The sequence below is a fragment of the Argopecten irradians genome, chromosome 3 (assembly GCF_041381155.1).
Source record: "Argopecten irradians isolate NY chromosome 3, Ai_NY, whole genome shotgun sequence".
Classification (NCBI taxonomy): Eukaryota; Metazoa; Mollusca; class Bivalvia; order Pectinida; family Pectinidae; genus Argopecten; species Argopecten irradians.
The window spans coordinates 41,598,395-41,619,242 of NC_091136.1; the positions used below are offsets into that span (position 1 = coordinate 41,598,395).

The 20,848-nt window shown below is 35.5% G+C and overlaps 1 protein-coding gene across 1 annotated transcript; it reads right to left on the reverse strand.

Annotated features, from left to right (window-relative positions):
• Positions 1 to 1,206: 1,206 nt before the first annotated feature.
• Positions 1,207 to 6,668, reverse strand: LOC138318631 (cholecystokinin receptor type A-like). Its single transcript, XM_069261175.1, has 2 exons — positions 6,441 to 6,668; positions 1,207 to 2,643 (listed from the first exon to the last, which is right to left on the reverse strand). The coding sequence occupies exon 2, from the start codon at positions 2,466 to 2,468 to the stop codon at positions 1,272 to 1,274; it is 1,197 nt and encodes a 398-aa protein (XP_069117276.1). The 5' UTR covers positions 2,469 to 2,643; positions 6,441 to 6,668; the 3' UTR covers positions 1,207 to 1,271.
• Between the last annotated feature and the right edge of the window lie 14,180 nt (positions 6,669 to 20,848).

The following is a 20,848-nucleotide window of genomic DNA, read 5'->3' on the forward strand; positions in this document are numbered from 1 at the left end:
ATGTTAGATTTTCAAACAAAACCCCATCGTTTGTACTCTGTATAATCAAATCTCGCGGCTGTATAGATAGCCACGTAATATAGCCATTAACTGACTACTCTGTGTTATGTTTGAGACTATATATTTCATTGGCGTCAAATGAGAGTAAACGTTTTGTTCCTCAAATAACATTGGCACTGTCGGAATTTGTTTGGCTGTATTTTGAAATTTAACACCGATTCGACTAAAAATTGTTTGAAAGACAAAATAAATATATTAGGAACAGTGCTGGCCTCTTAGGACTTATGATTTTCATGGTTTGTTAATGATGAAGGATGAAAAAGAAAAATGTGGCCAATGTCATAATGTTAAAGTTTCTCATGACAAAGAAAGCTGCTCTCCCAAGGGTCTTACTCAACAGATCACCACTTACGTAATTGTTTAATATTGGTTCTCGCGAATTTGCACTCAGTTGTCGTTACTGTAAACATATTTTGATTTTACTTGGCTGCATGAGTTTGGAGTTTTGTGTAACACGCAGTATGTACATATCAATAAAATAATTTATAAGATATAGTGCATTGACAGAAAACAGCTGTATTTTAGAATTTCAACACGTGCGCCGATGCCACTGACTTATATCCATAGCGAAACTTGGTTTGAAACACGGACATTTGCAGCGTCTTGGTATATTTTAGCTTAAATATGTATGTTTTGAATGAATGTTGTATGTTAGAAAAGTATAAATGGCCAGTGTCTTATTTTATAAACTGTATCTTTGACTCGAATTAGAAAAGGACAATGGGTTGTCATTTTTACCCTTCTTAACCCTTGCCAAAATACAGCATATATCTTCAGACTCTGAGCATGTATTCTCTCTATATCATTTAACAGTTTAAACTTCGAGTATCTAGATAAAGGTATGAACAGAAAGCTCATGAATTCTACAACCCGAAAAATAAAAAGGAAATTGAGTGCATTCACATAGCCATTCATCTTTAAACATCATAAAAAATATTGTAAGACACTGATCATGTATTATCCATGTCTTTCATCTAAAGCCCATGCCAGAGAAGTTTTTCCCATTTGTTTGGTAGTCAAAAACATCACGTCATTTTACTGTCAAAACCGTCGATAATGTTAAATGCTGTGGCCAGCTATACATTGTACTAAATACATATTTGACAGAGGACACGAAAGCAAAACTAAAAACGTAAATATCATCAATTTCATGAAATAAATAGTTTTATTGTAAAGCGTAACGTTAAAGGTAAATACATATACATATGTGATCAATTTCCATGTCGTAACCTGTGTAGACAGAAGCATCGCTTAAATGAGGCAATGAGATCCTTTCTGAATCTGACGTTGAGTATACTATAAATAAAGGGATTTGCAGCACTGTTTATCATATATGATCTCACTAGCAAATTGTAAATGATCTCTGTATCGTCAAATGAGTGACTTTCCGTAAACGCCATTTTAAGCATTTTCAATGTCCGCACAGTAAGATGAGGTAGAAATCCTAGAATAAATACAACGGTTACGGAATAAAACATCACTGTCGATCCTTGCACTTTCGGCTTGCTACGGCGTATAGCATATCCTAAACTGGATTTTCTCACGTGGTTCTTCCTGATGGGTTTTCCCTCCGTGAGGCTCTTGCCCTCACTAGTACTAGTGCTGGTACTGGTACTGGAGAGAAACATAAGTCCATTCTTATTGACAGATCCTCGGCGACGCCGGTAAAGCTTTAGTCCAATCAGAATATATATGACAATCAGAGTTATTAAAGCGCTTACAAAGGTTGCGATCAAGACCAAATTATATATATTGTCATTCATAAATCCTTCATAGTCATTTCTAAAAGTAGTACATTCTGTGCCTGTTATATTGGTATCAACACCGTCTTTGAGAATATTGAACTGTTCTGTCCCTGCAAAAATCAGAACAGGCCAAGACAATGTTAGGGCTACGATGACACAGAAGAGCGCGAGCTTCTTGGCCCTGCTGGGTGTGATGATACGTTTAGAAGCTTGGACCAGATTGACATATCGATCAATGGATACTGATAACAGAATAAATCCGGACGAAAGCACAAGTGAAGTCTCGATAAACCTGAACATTTTACAGACTTCAGTAGACTGGAAATAATGTTGGTTTCTCATGTCATATATCTCAAAGGGCATCACAAGTACACAGTTGAGTATATCGAAGATAGCTAAAGTCAGAATAAACACTCTTTTTGTAGTCTTCCTCTTTTTGATTGTCGGTGAGTTATAAACGTAACAGACTAGAGAATTTCCCACAAATCCTAGAAGCATCAGAACTCCAACAACAATTATCACCGGAAGTAGCAGTAACGCATTCTGGTTGTTTCTTTCAATGATATAGGCATCTATATCGAATGTAATGTTAACGTTACTATCGTTTGCCGACAGTGCAAAATTTGCGGCAAACGGATGGGCTCGTTCAGCCATCTTATTCATTTTACTTATCCAAAAGGTTATAATCACAAAATCCAACTAAACAATTTAAGTACTATTTCCTACGATATCATCCCACACTCATCGCCACGGTTATTGTCATGGTAACATCCTGTCAAGTTTCCGGAGCTCAATAAAGTCCTACTTTCGCTGGCGTCAGACAAATAGAGGGCAAATCCTACAACATATCAAAAGGATAGATGAACATTATGTATACACATTATAGATGCTCATAGTTTATACACGTCGATGTATATTTTGTATCCTATATATACCATGTAAACTATCGTTTATAAATACAAACGCATGCATGTAAACACCATTGACATGAGTGCACGTTCCCAACCAAACGTAGTGTTTTTTATATATATATATTAGTAAACTTCGTCATGAAACATCTCTGTAATGTATCCCACATGTTTCTATATGTTATGTTTACCTCTTGCAAGTTGAGTACATTGAATCAACGTTCCGTAACATGTTAAGGAAACATCTGTGTTCGATAATCATATAGAAACTTTACTCATCGTATGTACAGAAGTGGGACACCTGATGAACATTCAGAATAGAATTACATTAATAGGTGTGTGATTGTATCCGATAAACCGGTCCGTGAGTTTGTTTACAATACTCCTATTCATAGTGTAAGTTTAAAGTATATCTTCTTATTTTGTTCTCAAAGAATTACATTAATAGGTGTGTGATTGTATCCGTTTAGTATTTCAGTGTTAGTGTACCAATATATATATAAATATATTATATAAATACAAATCGGGGAAAGTTTTACTGTGTTGAATTCTCATAAATATTTTTTCAGAATTATAGCATATCATTTTACGATTTACCTTCAATTTCTTTGGTTGAACTGAGCTCAATTTCCGTATTAATTTCCATAAGAAAACCATACCACAATTAATAACTATATGTATCGAATGAAAGCGACACCTCTATAAACTATATATTAAACCGAGCGTAAAACTGAATGTTAAGATGTACTTGATGAAATATCCACCCCACGTAGACTACTATAACTAGGATCACTATATCGTGACGTCATAGAAATGGTTCAACCTCAAAGTTGTCCTTACAGCCGGAAATATATGTCCATAAAACGTTGATAAAACTAGGCCCTATATACAACAAATATCACGCATTTGTGAGAATATAGCATTGCTGAAAGCAATACGAGAAACATTATATAATGCATTATAACCATTATATAATATCATTTGTTGCATCTTATGGAAATGGTATATCGATATGACAAAGGAAGATAATTTCGTTTGTTGCTTTCACCTATTACAGTGATGCAAGAATACTTAATGTGAGTGTGCATCTGTCTGCTGTCTGATCATAAGATTATCGTTAAGATCACAAAGTCGAACTTAGTATAATTTTGATCATCATTTTTAACAACTATTACCAGTTACTATCGCAAGAATAACATTTGAAATTTTCCGACTCAAAATGAAAATTTAATGTAATAAGATATTTATTTATCATATATGTAAAGTAAACAGCTCGCGTCATATTATTTACACGTACAGGATGTTGTTTACTGACTCAGTATATACGTTTTATCAGTAGATTAACTAACGGTTGCTGTATTTTAGCTTAAAAGTATGCGTATGTATGTGTGTGGATTAATTGGTATCCTGATTAGTAAAAGCGGTTTGACATCAAGTTTAGTAACTGGTGGATTGATGACTAATACAACACCTTGTTCGGAACAAAGTCCGGCTACTGTGTAGTTCGTGAGTTACATCATAACAAAGTCCGGCTACTTCGTAGTTTGTGTGTTACATTATACTATCATATTTATGGGTTACCATATTTGGTTAAAAAAATCAAATTAGTGAGATCGTTATCAGATACATTAACATGAAATTATCTCTATCATTGTATAACAATGGTAAGCACATCATCACTGACATGATTGAATTTATTTTGGAAAACTAATATTAATGTGTAATATTGTTGCGTAAGCGATGATATTGGTATTATTTTTTGGTTTCAAATATATAAAGACATATATAGTGTATGTACTAGGTGTTGTGTAGGAAACCCTAAAATAGGAGCTGTCGAATAATGTTTTCTTCAGTCACAAAAGTTACTTACTTTACACCATTACCATAATTTAAAAGTTTGAGCTTCTAATTTTACTTCAAGAAAAAAAAGTTAGAAATAATTACTTGCGTCCCGAAAAAAATCATAGCACTATAGAATAGAATATAGAAAATTTTCAGTACAGGAGCTACCTAGTTCCTCTACACCGGGTAAGGTAGTTTTAAAGTTAAATAGTGTTTCCTGATTTTCCAATTATCATCCAGTCTATTCTTAATGCAGCTTATGTTGGGTGCTGAAACAACTTGTTTGGGTGGACTGTTCCACAGTTTCACCGTTTATCTATGTCCTTTATGGAATGGAGTACTGATTGCGCATCCACCAAAAGCAAAACAAGTTATTCTTTATCATGTTTTGTGTTTATTACACATGCATTTTCATGATTAAACAGCAATTATTGTTCAGATCATGAGTTTTGTTCATGTTCTATCGGCGGTTGGGCATTTTAACCATTTTAAAACATTTATCTGCTGTTTTTCTTTTGTATTCATAACAATTCTATTTGTTGAACCAAAGGAAACATATAAATAATGTATAGAGAGTTTACGACTAACTACTAAAACATCCCCACCCGTGGATACTACCACTGAAATAATAATTAAATGGTTGTCCTTGAAAACAAGGCAATACTTAGTCTGTGGTATGTAATAACAATACTGTTACATAACCTCCCTGTCACCTAAAGACACAACGATGGAGTACTTCTAATCGCTGAAAATCAATAACGTCACTGAAAAACAACTTTGCTTCCCCGTCACTATATCTATGACAAATCAACACTACTGTTGGCCTCGGTTTCTCAGTACAGAAAATAAAACATATTCTCATTAAGTCTATCTACGTTATAAACATCGTATGGCGTACTGGCACCATGGAAATCCCAGGTGATTCTCGCCAAGCCACACACCTGCCTACATGAAAGGCTATAAAAGATAATCCAGTCTTTGGAAATTTCCTGGGGTGGAAACATGACATGTTAAATATTAATAACCTGACGGTATAACAAAAGTATGACTAAGAAACCACTACGTCTGTTCTGTATAAATATAGATTTGTGAGTACAGAGTAACGGCAGTATATCGTCATGATAACTGAAGATAGGAAGTAAGGTCATATATGACCAGTTGTAGTGCAGTTTTCTATCTAGTCCAAGCTAAGGTCGTTTTAGGAACGATAACAATAGATTGTTTAAACTACACAAGATAATCTTTTACCAAGCACCTACAGGGACATACTATATAGGACCATATAGTGATGTTAAAAGGAGACTTAGTGCTAATAGATGGGAAAATATCAACAAATATTCAAAAGAATATATAGTACGTGTCAAAATGGGTGTAATACCTGCAGTACATATTGTATCAGGAAAAACACAATTCAAATCTGAATAAAATGGCCGACTAGAGTTTATAGGAAACATATCTTTATAATTTACAAAGGGAAGTATAGTTGTACTGAAAACATGTCTCTAAACCATAATGAACGATATGCACTATATTTACCTGAGAGCAACCGATCTACCCTTTTGTGTATATGTGTATAAAATGATTGGGCCGCGTACAACACATATGTGCTTAAGATACTTCATGATGTTTAACGACCGAAGAAAACACAGTGGAAATTTAAATAACTTGGATGAGATCGGTAGGGTACAATTTGTGATTTAAAATAACAAGGTATTTTGTTCATTGTTTGAAGTGATAAAACACTAAAACATTCATGTACCCGGAAATTCCTTCACACACCTGTTTATGTTGTTTTTATAGGTGTCGAAAAACACATTGATTGTATCGGATGTATTTACCTGTACGTCAGATATATAAATATATATGATGTTCATATGGTACTTACTTTGAATCCTTACAGCGTGTCTATATCTCTTCCTAAGAAGTAAAATGATCGTTTCGTATACTATCTGAATACTGTCCACTGACGAACACTTTTCCCTGTGGCCTATATCTGTTGAAGTGAAGTCACTGTAGTGTTTAAAGCCTTAAAAAGAAACTAGAGTATGTGGTTAACAAACAGGAACACACTCTTCTGACAGTGCCCCCTGTCGGCCGTACAATGAAGAATGTTGTACAGTCACACTGACTATCCCAGCTGGTCCTGTGGCTGATGAAAGCGCGCGCTATTGTTCCAGTCCAGTGACCAAATCAAACGTTCAGGATAGAGGTCATGCACTCGTGTCGAGTTTAATCCAATTAGTGGTAAAATGACTCAACCTTAAAACAGAAGTTGCAAATCAGTGTGATGCTGACGATACACGCACATATTCCAATTCCTGATCAGTTCTTTAATGTTACATGATGAAGAACATGGTTCAGCATTAGAACTGATAATGATCCTTACGATGATACAACCCGATCGATTACTGCTGTCGTTTATCAGCAAACTGGAGCCTCATTAACTAGAAAATTGTAATTTGCACATCTGACGCACGACTAATGTGGTGCTTTATATACAACAAGTTATTGGCAATAACAACCACTGGTTAATACAAATGTACACTAGCATGGTACGTACTTGTGCTTTTGATCTCAATGTATACTTACCTTGTAGTATCTTTTGTAGTCTCTTTGGTGGTCGATATTCCATCTGTCTAGATGATCGCCTCTGTGTTTACTGTAGATTCAATGTTTTACGTTCGTTTATCCTTCTACCATACTTTATTACCATTTTTTGTAAATTGGTTATAAATAAACCAGATTCGATGACAAACTGAATAAAAAAGCATATATTAATACGGCGGTTTCGAGATCCCCAAACGATGTGGGAAAAGCACAATTTACCGTCGATTAGTCCACCTCCCGGTGATTGTGACGTCATCTTTTGACGTGAATTTGGTAACGTCATAACTGGAAAGTGGGATTAATCGACGGAACATTGCCCATTACTCACGTCGTTTTAGGATCTCAAAACCCCCTGTAAATTATTTAACAAATTATGCTAGATATTTAATTGTTGTTTTTTTTAACTTGATCGGGTTGTGAAAGAAATTTTGTTTGCAAACTGTATGAATCCGCGAAAAGCTTAACATGCTTGGCCATAAAGTTTGTTCTTTATTGATTTTGTTTATGTTTTAAATCTGCATTTGGTGATTCAGTTAGGAATGCTGTAGAGTTGGTCATCTTTGACGATAGTACCTGAAAGGAAGATTTAGTTCTGAATCACATAAAATCAAGGCTCATGGATAATATGTAACTAAGTGCATATTGCTATTAAATAATTAAAACTACTGAAACTAGGTAAAATAAAATGGTGCAAGGATTGTACAATAATTCAGGAAGGAAGGAAATTAAGTAAAAATCAGGATCCTAGGGATTCAGACTCGATTGCACTCAATGTATGATTTCAATCTAGTTATGGGTTAGGTATCATCAATTAACCATTTGTAGAAGAAATTTTAGTCCACTGTCAAAATGATGAGGTTCTGTGAGGTCCATGTTTAACATGAGGATTGATTGATTGATTGATTGATTGATTGATGGGGCGTAACGTCCTTGTTCCGGTTATTACCGAGCCTAGGACACTTTAACATGAGGGAGACATACTTTTTCTTTTATTTTAAGACTAAAATTATTTCAAACACTGCAAAATGTCCAAAAAATGAACACTGCAGTCTACTGATATTCAACCAACCAGTGATATAGCTGGGTGGAACTGAATAGCCAATAAGTATGTGTTATACACAGGTGGTCAATTCTGAGTTTTTAAGATTCTTCTATACATTGCTTTGATATAATATTATGCAGATTTGGTAAGGGTGATAATATATACATAAACTTAAACTGGGGAACTAGTCTCAGTGGAATGTTTTTGTATGCACTAGTCATTTGTTTGTGAATGAAATGGGTAAATGTCAAATAATGCAATTGTGTGAACTTTAGTGTGTGTGTTGTCTAAGCAAAATGGCAGCAATTCGATAATGGATACGAGGAAGTTAAATGAATAGGAGTGGGTCCATTTAAAAAATGACATTACTAAGCAGAAGTTAGTTTAAGGAGAAATGATAAAAACAAAACACAACTGTTTTCATTGACTTACGTGCATAAAACCACGACCCACTACCAAAAAAAACCCAACAAATCATACGTTTGACACACAAGCTAATTCGACTACACTATACTTCCGTTCTGGTAACACAGGAAACACTCTGTTAAAACTATCTTACAAACCGTCACCATGATGGTACAGGACTGGATCAGTTGTGTTTTTTCCTAAAATTAACATGACAAATAATGTTGATATTAATGTGTGAGAACAATAGAGGCCATTGTTTTCTAGGGTTACGTCCCATTAAGTGATAATGCAAATCAGGAAACTAGATTGAGCACATGTATATTAGAGACGGAGGAGAGTGTGAAAGGTTGCTTTAATAAAGTGGGGTGGGGGAGGGGTGAGAAAATTAAAGGATGTGAGAGTGGTGAAGGTAAGGTAAAAAGTGGAAACAACGAAATTGAAGAAAAATAGAGTATGGAAGGTTGAATTACAAGGAAAACGAGAAAGTGAGAAAAATGGTGTTGGAAATGTTGAATTTATTAGGGAGGGGTGTTGGAAATGTTGAATTTATTAGGGAGGGTTGCAGACAAGGGAAGTCAATGAAAACATGAGTGGGGAAGGTTGAGAACATGTAGTTGGAATGGTTGAGTAAAACTGTTAACCCTGTATTGTTTATCAATGCTTGTTGGATGTTTCATCCTTTCAGTATTTATTGCTATTCATATTTATTATAATTTGTATAAAGGTTTATTGCTCCTGAAATACTCTTGTTAGACACTATTCGCTATGTATTAGCCATTGTTTACCTGTCTTCTGAATTTGATTTTAGACAGTTAAAGGTATGTATTAGAGAAGGCTCGGATATGCTCATCAAATGGCAAAAATAATGAAATCAGTTCTTTTTGCACTCTCATTGGTTTACTTTTATAACGCTTACTTTTCCAATAAAAAACAATTACATTGGAACCGACTTAATTTGAAATCAGTTATTTTGAATTACTGCTTTTTTAAGATGAATTATAATCCCTGTTCACACATATCTATTGTCTTTCTCCTTGGTTATATTGAAATATGTAAGAGTTTGTACGATGCAGGTTGTGCAAGCTTTGTGGCTTATCGATCGGGACATTGACAGTTTACTCTTGTGGAGTGCCTGGTGCTTCTCGCCTCATACTTTACAGGGTTATCCATAAACATCTGTATTGTGTTTATTGTTGTCCTTGGTAAACAGACATTGAATGTGGAGAATGTCTTTGTTATAATCATTTAACAGAACTATTGTTATTATCAGCACACAGTATTGAAATCTGAAGACTTATTCTCTGTGGACTACCACAACTGGTCAACTACACATGTACATTGAATATTCATATATATATATATATTATGAATACTTATCCCCTTGCATAGTGGTAGTAAATTGATTATGATTGTTTTAAAGAAAACAAAACATGTCGTCAAAGCATACGTGACCAACTGCACATAAAGGTTCGTCCTATCTCTGTCTGGCATTCTAATCTGTCCCATAACGAGCACCATCCATAGCCAACACAACAACTTCCGGTGCTATTATGTCCACATGGAAGTGCACTTTAACAATCGATAAGATTATTCTATACAATACACATTTAATATTATTGCAGATTTATGTGTTATTATGTCTATGGATGCCCATGGAAAATATAATAATCGGTTAAGTTTATAACGAAAGACTTAAAAATGCTTTTACTTGTGAAAATGGGCAATTTGTTGATAGTCAGTTAAAGAGAAAAATGATGCAGATACATTTATCTTCTCAATGTAAAAAATACAATGTTGATGTTGTAATAGTTTTTCATCGTCAAAGTGCAAACGAATTTTACGCTTGCCAATGAGGATCATCAACGTATTTACACTGTCTTAGTTACCAAGGACGGATGTGTCACGACAGAGTAAAAAAGAAATGTACGTATCCATTTGTTTCCTGGAATATTGATATTAAAGTTGTTGATATCGTATCTGCTTGAATCAATACAGATAAAAAGAATACTATTTCATTGTTTTATTCTTCTTCTTTTTTTTTATTGTTATAAGCTTCTGTAAACACACTTATTTTCACGAGCGATTAAATTTGCGTATGTCGCGGGAAATATGAAATCGCGAAAATGCTTCAAATACATGTTAAGTAAATCCATGGAAGAATAGAATGCGAAAAAGTCCTAAGGCATGAAAACACGAAATTACGTCGTAGTCAAAAATTCCTGAGGCATGAAAACGAGAAATTAAGTCGTAATGAGAAAGTCCGTAGGCATGAAAACGCGAAATAAGCTGGTGTACAGTATTGTAAAATCGTCAGCAAAAAGAATGAAAGAGATTCAGTTTATATTTACTGAATGACATGACACAGAAAGTCGTTTTTTGCATATTTTAATACTTTAAAAGTCTGCAATCGATGGGTCATGCAAATAAACACTATCTAAACAGGTAATAACATACAACGAGAGATATTTAACGAATTAAAGGCAAATATAAAAAAAACTTAGCAAAGGTCATAAAAAACGAAGACGCAGTTTCATCCCCTTTTTCGTGAGTGTACTTTTATAAATGAACATGATATTAGAAAAGCGTATGACACGAAATTATGGTAAAGTTTGGACAGTGATTTTTGACATGCTAAAACTTTTGATTCTTGGTTAATCAAGTGCATGTATGGTTTAGTTTAAACATAGGCACCAGTTATACAACTTAGAATTGTCCTCTCCCATACACATGTATATGATGTTACATAATAAAACATACAACAGCATTATTATATCATTAATGATTGTATACCAAATTATATGTAAAAGAAAGAAAGAAACAAACAAACATTAACAATAATCGGTAGTCACATTTGATTTCTTTAGCTATATAAATTGTTTTAACATTTGGCATTCATGACGTTACTTATTCCGTACAATTGAACATTAATTTTATAAAAAATCTAAAATGTTATATAATAATAGTAATTTTACAATAAATATCTTACAAATACATTTTGGCATTATTGTTCTTTAGAAAAAAAAATATCACGAAACAAGTTTTGATAATGAAATACCAGCAATCATCATTTGACAAGCAGTGAATGTTGTTAGATCAAACAAAACGATAAGTATTTCTTATATATTCTTGGATTGTCAGGCGTATGCTTTCATTATCTTTCGGACTAAGTGTATCGGAACCATTAAGTATCAACTTCAAATTAATATTCGTATTATACAGACAATTTTCTCATAAGTATGACACGGTGGTCATTGAATTGGTCACATTGGAAAAAATAATGAAACGTATTAGAATAAACAACGACAAGATGGTGATAAAACTAAATTAACTTTGAATAAATCAGCATTTAACGCACAGCAACCATGACGAAGTCTTGTATGCATAATATCAAGTTTTCTGTTTCCAAATGACCGTCTTGCTACAGTCTTTTTCCATGTGATATGTATGGTTAAAACTATATATATATATAATTTGGTTTGGTTTATCATGTTAACGTCCTATGAACAGCTAGGGTCATGTAAGGACATGTATGCGGTGTATATTCGTGTTGTGTCTTTTTGTAAAGTGAAACCGTTGACCTTTTTATAGTGCTATATCACTGAAGTATGCTGCCGAAGACACCAAGCAAGACAACCCATCCGGTCAAATTATACTGACAACGGGCGAACCAGTCGTCCTACATCCGGTATGCTGAGCGCTAAGTATGAGCAAAAAAAACTACCACTTTTATAGACTTTGGCGTGTATCGGCCAGAGGACAGACCACAGGGTTCACAGGGACGAGCATTCAACAGAATGTCAAAAGAGAAATGGTGTCAAGAGAGACGTTAGGAAGAATAAAAAGTCAGTTATAGGAAGAAGAGAAATTATCAAATCCTAAATTTAGTCTCCTTTTACGATGATGCAATAGAGGCAGCAGGATTGTTTGTTTGTTTGATTAATTAATGTCCTATTAACAGCTATGGTCATGTAAGGACGGCCTCACATTTATGCAGTGTGCAGCGTGTATGTTGTGGGAGACTGCGGTATATTCATGTTGTGTCTTCTTGTATAGTGGAACTGTTGCCCTTTTTATAGTGCTATATCACTGAAGCATGCCGCCGAAGACACCAAGCAACACACCCCACCGGTTACATTAAACTCACAACGGGCGAACCAGTCGTCCCACTCTCTGCATGCTGAGCAGAAACTACCACTTTTATAGACTTCGGTGTGTGTTAGCCAGGGGACAGAACCCAGGGCCTTCCAAAAGTGAGGCGGTGCCAAGGGAGGCATTAGGAAAGATAAAGTTAGTAAGGAAGAAGAGAAAAGATAAGATCCTACATTTAGTCGGCTTTTACGAACATGCAATAGGGGCAGCAGGTACAATTCTAACGCCCTACCTGCAGGGCAGAGGCAGCAGGTACAATTGTATATGTGCTTTTCAGAATGCAACCCACAAGACACAAAGTGAAGTCTGTTTTGTGCGTGTAGAATCATCATCCGAGAAAAGCCTTGCTGACAATCACCATATTTTATCATGATCAATCATACAATGTATCATATGAAATTTAGTACTCTCCGAGAAATATCAGTCACAATCTTCAACTATGGAAATCCAAGATACCTCTCCGTCGGCAATATTGTAGTGCGATCGTTCCCAAAATGCAAGATAAGTGGAACTCAAGGGGAGCATACATATGAAATTTGAGATACATGTAGATACCTTCAGTACTTTCTAAGAAGTGTGTTATCGCTATTTCATAAAATGTATGAAATGGATCCATTTGCCTCATATGCAGGTTCCTAAAGTTCTTTCAATAGCACTGACGAGATCTTTCTCAAGTTATTATCAAGGGTCTGCTTGGTCTTAAATTTTGCATATTTATTTTAAAACAAAACCAAACACAATATTGCTGACTGTGGTTGTTGCTGCTATGCAGAATATGTTTTCCTATGTATATGGATTATATCAAAAATAGAGGGAAAGGAATGAAAATCAGAGACATGATCCGTGTTTTCTTTGACTGACATATAGATATAGTGGATGCCAAGATTCTTCTGGGATCTCGTGTCAATTTAGTTCCATTTGTGTAACTGGTATTTCTAAGAAAACTACATAAGGGATCTTATACTTGACTGTGTGATGGAAACGAAGAAATTAAGACATATACACTTTGATATAGACTATCAAAAACATTGTTTCATTTATGTGGACATTCCCTATCAAAGATTTTAATGGAAAAGCAAAGAAATGTAAAGCAGAGAAAAAACCCATCTTACTGATCGAGATCAAACAATGGTGAGCGTGAAGATCTGTCTAGAATCTCTTGTTAGATAATCAGGAGACAAATGCTTAGACATATTTACTGGATAGGTATAATTACACTGTTACCTAAAGTAATACATTGTGTAATCCGTAATAATATCCTTTTTTTGTTAATCCTTGATCATATTTTCTATGAGTTGAACTTCTTTATTGACATGTTTTAAACTTTTAAATCGTATAAGGCTTCGATCATGTTTTGAATTATATTGTCAGATAACTTTAATTTACAGAAACCCCTATTTTAGACATAGGCCATAGACCCATACATAAATGAATGTTTGTTTATGTGTAAGGTGGTATTCTTAACATAAATAAAAGGTTTCATGGGAAATTCACTGCAAAGAAGACTCCGTACATCCGATAATCAGGTCATGATAACTTATCATGGTCATTATAATATTTGTAGAGCCATCCACTATTATCAAGTGATAATCTGTTGATGATAAACATTTCTCTTGAGCTAGTGTAATAGGACTTGAAATAAAATATTGTTTGTTTCCCCTTTGCGACCTACCCGCTCAACACAAAACACCTCCTACCCAAAATATTTTATTGGCATTTTCCATATCAAAAATATTTCTGTTATTTTTTTTTACATGTACTTTCAAAATACTTTCCATTGTCTATCATTTTATATCTATAATAGTATTGTCTGTTTTGGTTTTGTTCTTATAATTCATTTTATACTTCTACCAGTTTTGGAAAAAAAGCTAATAATTTTGGGTATTTGTTGCCTAACCAAAGGGGAAAGGAACAATTTATTAAGGTAGGCGTAGAGTGCTAATAGAGTACATCAATACCATTTGAAGTGTTTTAAGTTGATAATACTTCAATGTTCACAGGACTATAACTTTAAAATTGGCTTAACTTATGATAAGAACATTTTGTTGATAACAAAACAGTGTTCAAGCTAGAAAGAGTTACCTCCCCTTACCCGCTCTTCATGTCTATAATAGACAGGATACAAAAAAGGAACAAAAACCAAACGGCTTTCTGAAGATGTGTTTATTTTGTCTATTAATTACTCTCCTAAAAATACAACTACTTATTTACAGAGGTCATTATCAAAGATCTAGTCAATCCATATCCGTGTTGTATGTTCTGGTCGATGACCGGTAGGAAAATACTCAAACACTTCTTGTCTGGATTTCACGTCTGCTTTTATTTCTGGTCTTACATCTTACATCTCTCATTGCGCATGCCCAGCCTCTCACTTACGTGCGTATTGGAGTTATCTCCCTTTCCACACACATGCATACTATGTCAATACCACACTCCTCCCTCTTTTCTAAACTGAAGCATATCATGTAACAGCCATATTAAGGTAATTTCAACAATTTAATTGGCTGAACTTTCACCTACTCGTGGAAGGTTCACATGAACGGCAACAGTACAGTTCCATTTGTTCTGCTTCTTTGTTGTGTTGTTGCCAAATGTTTTCGGGCAAGCACATTCCAATTTAGTTTCTTTCTAGTATTGCAGACAATGCATCTCTTCACAAACTTTTGCACATTGTAAGGTAAACCATTTTGCAAAGTCGAATTCACTACTTTGCTGGAGATTTCCACGCTGCCACCAATTCGACAAGACACTCGCGCTACGCTGTTAGGTGGCACTCCTGTTCTTTTCATTTCTCCATTAGAAACTCTTTTGATACCACTGCAATTAGCCTTGGGTTTCAGTTTAACATCTGTAGCAGTTTCACCAACACATGTATATTATGACATCATCAGAGATAGGGACCGTTTCAGTATCCAAGGTCGGGGTTTGGCCCTGCTGTCCGACCTCTACTCGTTTAACTCCTCCTTGACCTCGTACTCTTCTGATTCATTAGCCGGCTCCAGCTCTGAAGGGGTGGAGACGTCAAGAGTCTGAACTACATTCTTCTCTCCTGTCCTTGAAGGGCAGTTTGGCTTAATATGCCCCTTCATACCACAACCATAACACATGACATCCTTTTTAGGACTTGATATAGCTGCTAGCACCTGCCGCATAGAATCTTGCAACTCGTTGACTCTCCTTTCCACTAAAGAAAGTTGTTTGGTTACCGCCTGAAAATCATGATCAGCGGTGGATGAATTCCGCTGGCTTGGATTATTCATTACCCTTTGAGTAAATGTCCGGCTTACGTTAGGTTGTTCTAGATCATCCTCATGACATGCCTCCTCATTGTTGTGATATTTTGGTCTTTCCCTGCCATAGATTGCTTTTCTGTTATGTTGAAACAGGCGAATTTGGTCGATCACTTCCTCAATAGTACCCAGTCTATGGTTTAGTACATGTTGACCGGCTTCCTTATCCAATGCTCCCTGACAAATTGTTGCAATAGCTTGTCGGTACATGAATTCCTCTGGAATGTCTCGGTAAGCTTTGGTCGCTAATGACACCACTCTGTCTGCCCAATCTGCTATCTTTTCTCCTTGGTATTGCTGAGCACTTCGCAATCGCGCTTGTGTCGTTTCGGGCAGTTCTTTGAATCCGAATCGTCTGTCCATCTTTGACATGATATCAAAGTATTCAATTTGGGGTTCGCGTTCCAACAGTAATGTAAAATATTCGCTTGCCTTTCCTTCCAATACCCAGCAGAGATTATCCTTACATTCCCTTGCTGTCATGTTTTCAGACTCTGCAAACTTAGTAAACTTTGTTACAAAGGCTTTCCAATCCGAGTTTCCGTCGTACTTTAGAGTCTTCGGAATCATCACCCGACGTCTTTGAGGTTGATAATCATAATTATGAACTGGCTCATTATGTTGTTGGTATGGATCTCGACCTCTGCCGTTTGGCGTATACCTGTAGTCTGGGGTCCATATGGATTCCTTTGAAAATGATGAACTTGATTATATGGCAATGGCTCATGCTGATATGACGGTTGTTGTTGAACATATCCATACTGAGCGCCTCCCTCATAATTAGAGAATCTATAGGTTGATGAAGGTTCTTGCTGATATGAAGGATGTTGTTGAGCAAACTGAGGGCCTCCCTCAAAGTGAGAGGATCTAGCCGTTTGAGATTTATCCTTTGGGGAACTAACCTCTCCTGGATGGCTACTGGCTGTTTCACTCAAGCTTGTTGCTCCACTCATTGAAAATTGGTCAATCCTTTTTTCGTAGCTTGGCGAAAAATCCACACAATTCATCATTGGGTCTGTTGGTTTGGGGTAGGGTATTGAAAGAAAAACTTCTCTATTAATGTCCCCTAACACCTCTCTGAGCTGTAGAATCTTATCTGCTAAGCGATCCCCAATACCGGGAATTTCCTTTAAGGAGTCCTTATTAGCGAAGTTTATGTGAATCATTTTGTGAAAGGGGAAGAGGCGACAGCAGATCACCAACCACACAAACACAAAATATTGCTTTAGTTCAAACTTATATGTGCATGGGGATCAGGCGACAACAGATCACCAACCATGCAAACACAAATAAGTAAGCTTTCAAATTTTCCTATTTGGAACTCTCCAGCTTTGAACTGTCCGCAGATATGCCAGTAATTATCTGGTTAAATAACACCTTTTTCGTCTCTGACTTGGCGTGCAAACCATCATAAAAGTGTTCGTAGTTGAAATTATAGGCCACGACAAGTTTCCGGGCTCTACCGCGTCGTTTTTTGTGCTTTTTAATCACAATGTCAGCCCACTTGACTGTCCAACTAGCTGGCACGTTTTGCTGGTTTAACAGATGAAGTCTTGAATTCACCTCCAATATCACCCTGTTATGTTGTTCCTGTAGAGGTCCAAAATGTTCGGTACACACTTGCGTCTTGCTGTAAGTTGTTTGAAAATCCTTTAATGATGCAGGAGGAATTGTCACAAAACTGATGTTAGAAGTTGGTCGTATCTCCTTAATCCTGTCCTTAAAATTTGTAAATTCTTTTACCAAATCATCTGCTGATTTTTCTGATGGTATAATTGCCTTTCCTGATGAGTCACGTTTAAGAATTAATAAGTCGTTGATACCGGCTGCGATTTTGATAGGTAGTATTTTTTGTGGCTCGAATGTCCGCAAAATTGGAATTGATAATGCTCTTAAGTCTTCTATTTTAGCGCCTCGTTGAATAATACATTTCAATCGGAATTTATCTGCAGGAGTCTTGAATTTATCGAAATTATTTCCTCTTGAGTCAGCAATGAGCACATCAGCAAAATGTCTATTACTTTATGAGTCCAAAACAAGAAATTTACAAATTCAAATACTAAAATAAGTAATTATCTTATTACTGAAAACTTAGTATATTAATTATATCATTGAGAATCAATAGTAATACATATATGTGATATAACAAATGAAATGTTAGATTATTATGGAAAATAAATTTCAAAATGAAATTGAAGAATCCTGGGATATTAAAATTACAACATTTATATCAAATACAATATCATCAAAATTACTATTAAAATGGATACAAGATATGTACAGTATTAATTAATAACAGTACCAGAATGATCCACTGATTAATCAAAATAGCAAAATTTTCAATACGTACAATGAAATAACTATAACTCTTGTTCAAAAATGCAATATACTATTAATGTATGTGAAATATTGACAAAATGTATTTGTTATTATAATAAAGTTCAAACATTAAACAATTGAAATAATAAATGATTATTAAGTCAAATACTTGCAATACTATTGGGGATTAGCGTCCACAAAACACCCACCACACCGAATAGCACAACAATATTAATCAATAAAGAAACATCACTATCAACAAAACTTTCAGCGGGAAAATAAAGCTGATTCCGCACAATAAAAAAATTCAAATTTAATTCTACACAGTACAGTTAATTACAACTTGATAATGTAAACAAAAGTTTCTTTATTACAAATTACTGACACTTCAAGGTATTAAGCTAACAGCAGACCTTCTACACAGGAAAGCTATCACTCAAAACATTGGTTAAGCTAACAAGTCGATCACGTAACAATACACCCTCTCCACGGGATATTACGATCTTGAAAACACTTAAAACACGCAAAAAAAAAACCACTGAAATTTCTGCCCAATTTCAGAAAATACTTGCGAACAAGTCCACCCTGCTCGCGACGCCAATTTGTTGTATGAATACTCAAACACTTCTTGTCTGGATTTCACGTCTGCTTTTATTTCTGATCTTACATCTTACATCTCTCATTGCGCATGCTCAGCCTCTCACTTACGTGCGTATTGGAGTTATCTCCCTTTCCACACACATGCATACTATGTCAATACCACATCCGTAACGAAGTGTTAAAGGCCCACTACCTTTCCGAAACGGCTTTAATTTTTAAAATGGGAAAGTAAAACGAGATCGATATTTTTGTATAGTCGCTAAAGTTATTAACTTACCGTTAACGCTACACGTGTCATCACATTCTGAACAATTTGATTGAAATAAATAAAATGTTAATTTTCATAACGCGGGTCGTCTTATGTTTCCCGCCGTCGTCCTAAATACCGCGCGGTAGTTGACTATCACTGCGCCAGACGGCAAAACAGCGAAATAACTCTCCACTGTTACCAAACATTACGCAGGAAATCTTGCATATGTTTGGTTTTCTAACCTCAGGTTAGGCCATTGGTATATATTTTCTGATGTTATTAATGTTTTTAAGAAACCTATATGTAGGTAGTGGGCCTTTAATGAAAAAGCAAATATTTTATATATAGATCTAGTATACTTACCTTTTTATGAATGTGTATGTGTCAGTGTGTATACACGAAGTTACTATCCTTTATAGTTCCTTACATTTTTTGTTGTTGTTTTGTTATATGCCATAAAAAATCTTTTCAGTTATATAAAAAAAAACACTTAATATTATACTCACTGACTGAGACTCGCCATAAACTAAACCAAAATGGTACTTTCTGCTCATTTGCTCTCTGCATAAAAAAGAGGTTCGTCCGTTGTCAGTATTAATATGACCGTCTGTCCTGCAGTAGCGTAAGAATTGTGCCTGCTGCACTTATCACATTTTGATCGTAGAAGGCGACTAAATTTAATATCCTTTCTTTCTTCCTAACTTACTTTCTTCTTCATAACGTCTCCCTTGACACCATCTCACTTTTGGCGTTTGGTTGAGCGCTCGCCCTTGTGTGGAAGGCTCTTGTTTATGTCTCCTGGCCGAGACACACCATAGTCTTTGAAAGTGGTATTTTCTGCTCCTGCTAAGCACTCAGCATAAAAGGAGTGGAACGACTGGTTCGCCTGTTGTTAATGTAATGTGACCGGCTAGGGTGTGTTGCTTGGTGACTTCGGCGGCATGCTTCAGTGATATAGCACTATTAAAAGGGCAAGAGTTACACTATACAAGAAGACGCAACACGCATATACCACAGTCTCCCAAAACACACACCCGCACTTGGGAGGCCGTCCTTACATGACCCTGGACGTTAGTTAAATTAATCAAACAAAAATAATATGAACGTTTGGGTGTATTTTGCAGCATTGTGGTTGGTTGGTTGATTAGATTATCGTTCCATTATGCTGAGCGATAAGCAGAGGCTACCATATTTATAGATTATGATGTGTCTCGACCAGGGAACATAACCTAGAGCCCTTCTCACTGAGGCGAGCGCTCAACTCATGGATGACCAAACCTGACTCGGTGTAAAGGAGACGTAAGATCGAAGAAAATAAGTTAGGAGGAAGAGAAAATATAATATCTTGAATTAAGTCGCCTTTTATCGATCATGCAATAGAGGAAGAAGGATCACTCCTAACGCCCTACCTGCAGCGCATTTCTATCAACATGCTTCAGTGAGATAACGCTTTAAAAAGTGCATATGATTTTGTGTACATATCAACTTTGTAAACAAACTTTTAAGTAGTTAACAATGAGTTGACCATTTTGAATTTGGAAAAATCCTGAAATATATTTCAATAAAGTATAAAATAGAAACTGTAACTGCATGTAGAGCATTAGAATTGAACCTTATTACGTAAAAGG

Excerpts from the sequence above, each read along its gene's own strand:
- LOC138318631 (XM_069261175.1), bottom strand. The coding sequence starts at position 2,468 with ATGAATAAGATGGCTGAACGAGCCCATCCGTTTGCCGCAAATTTTGCA.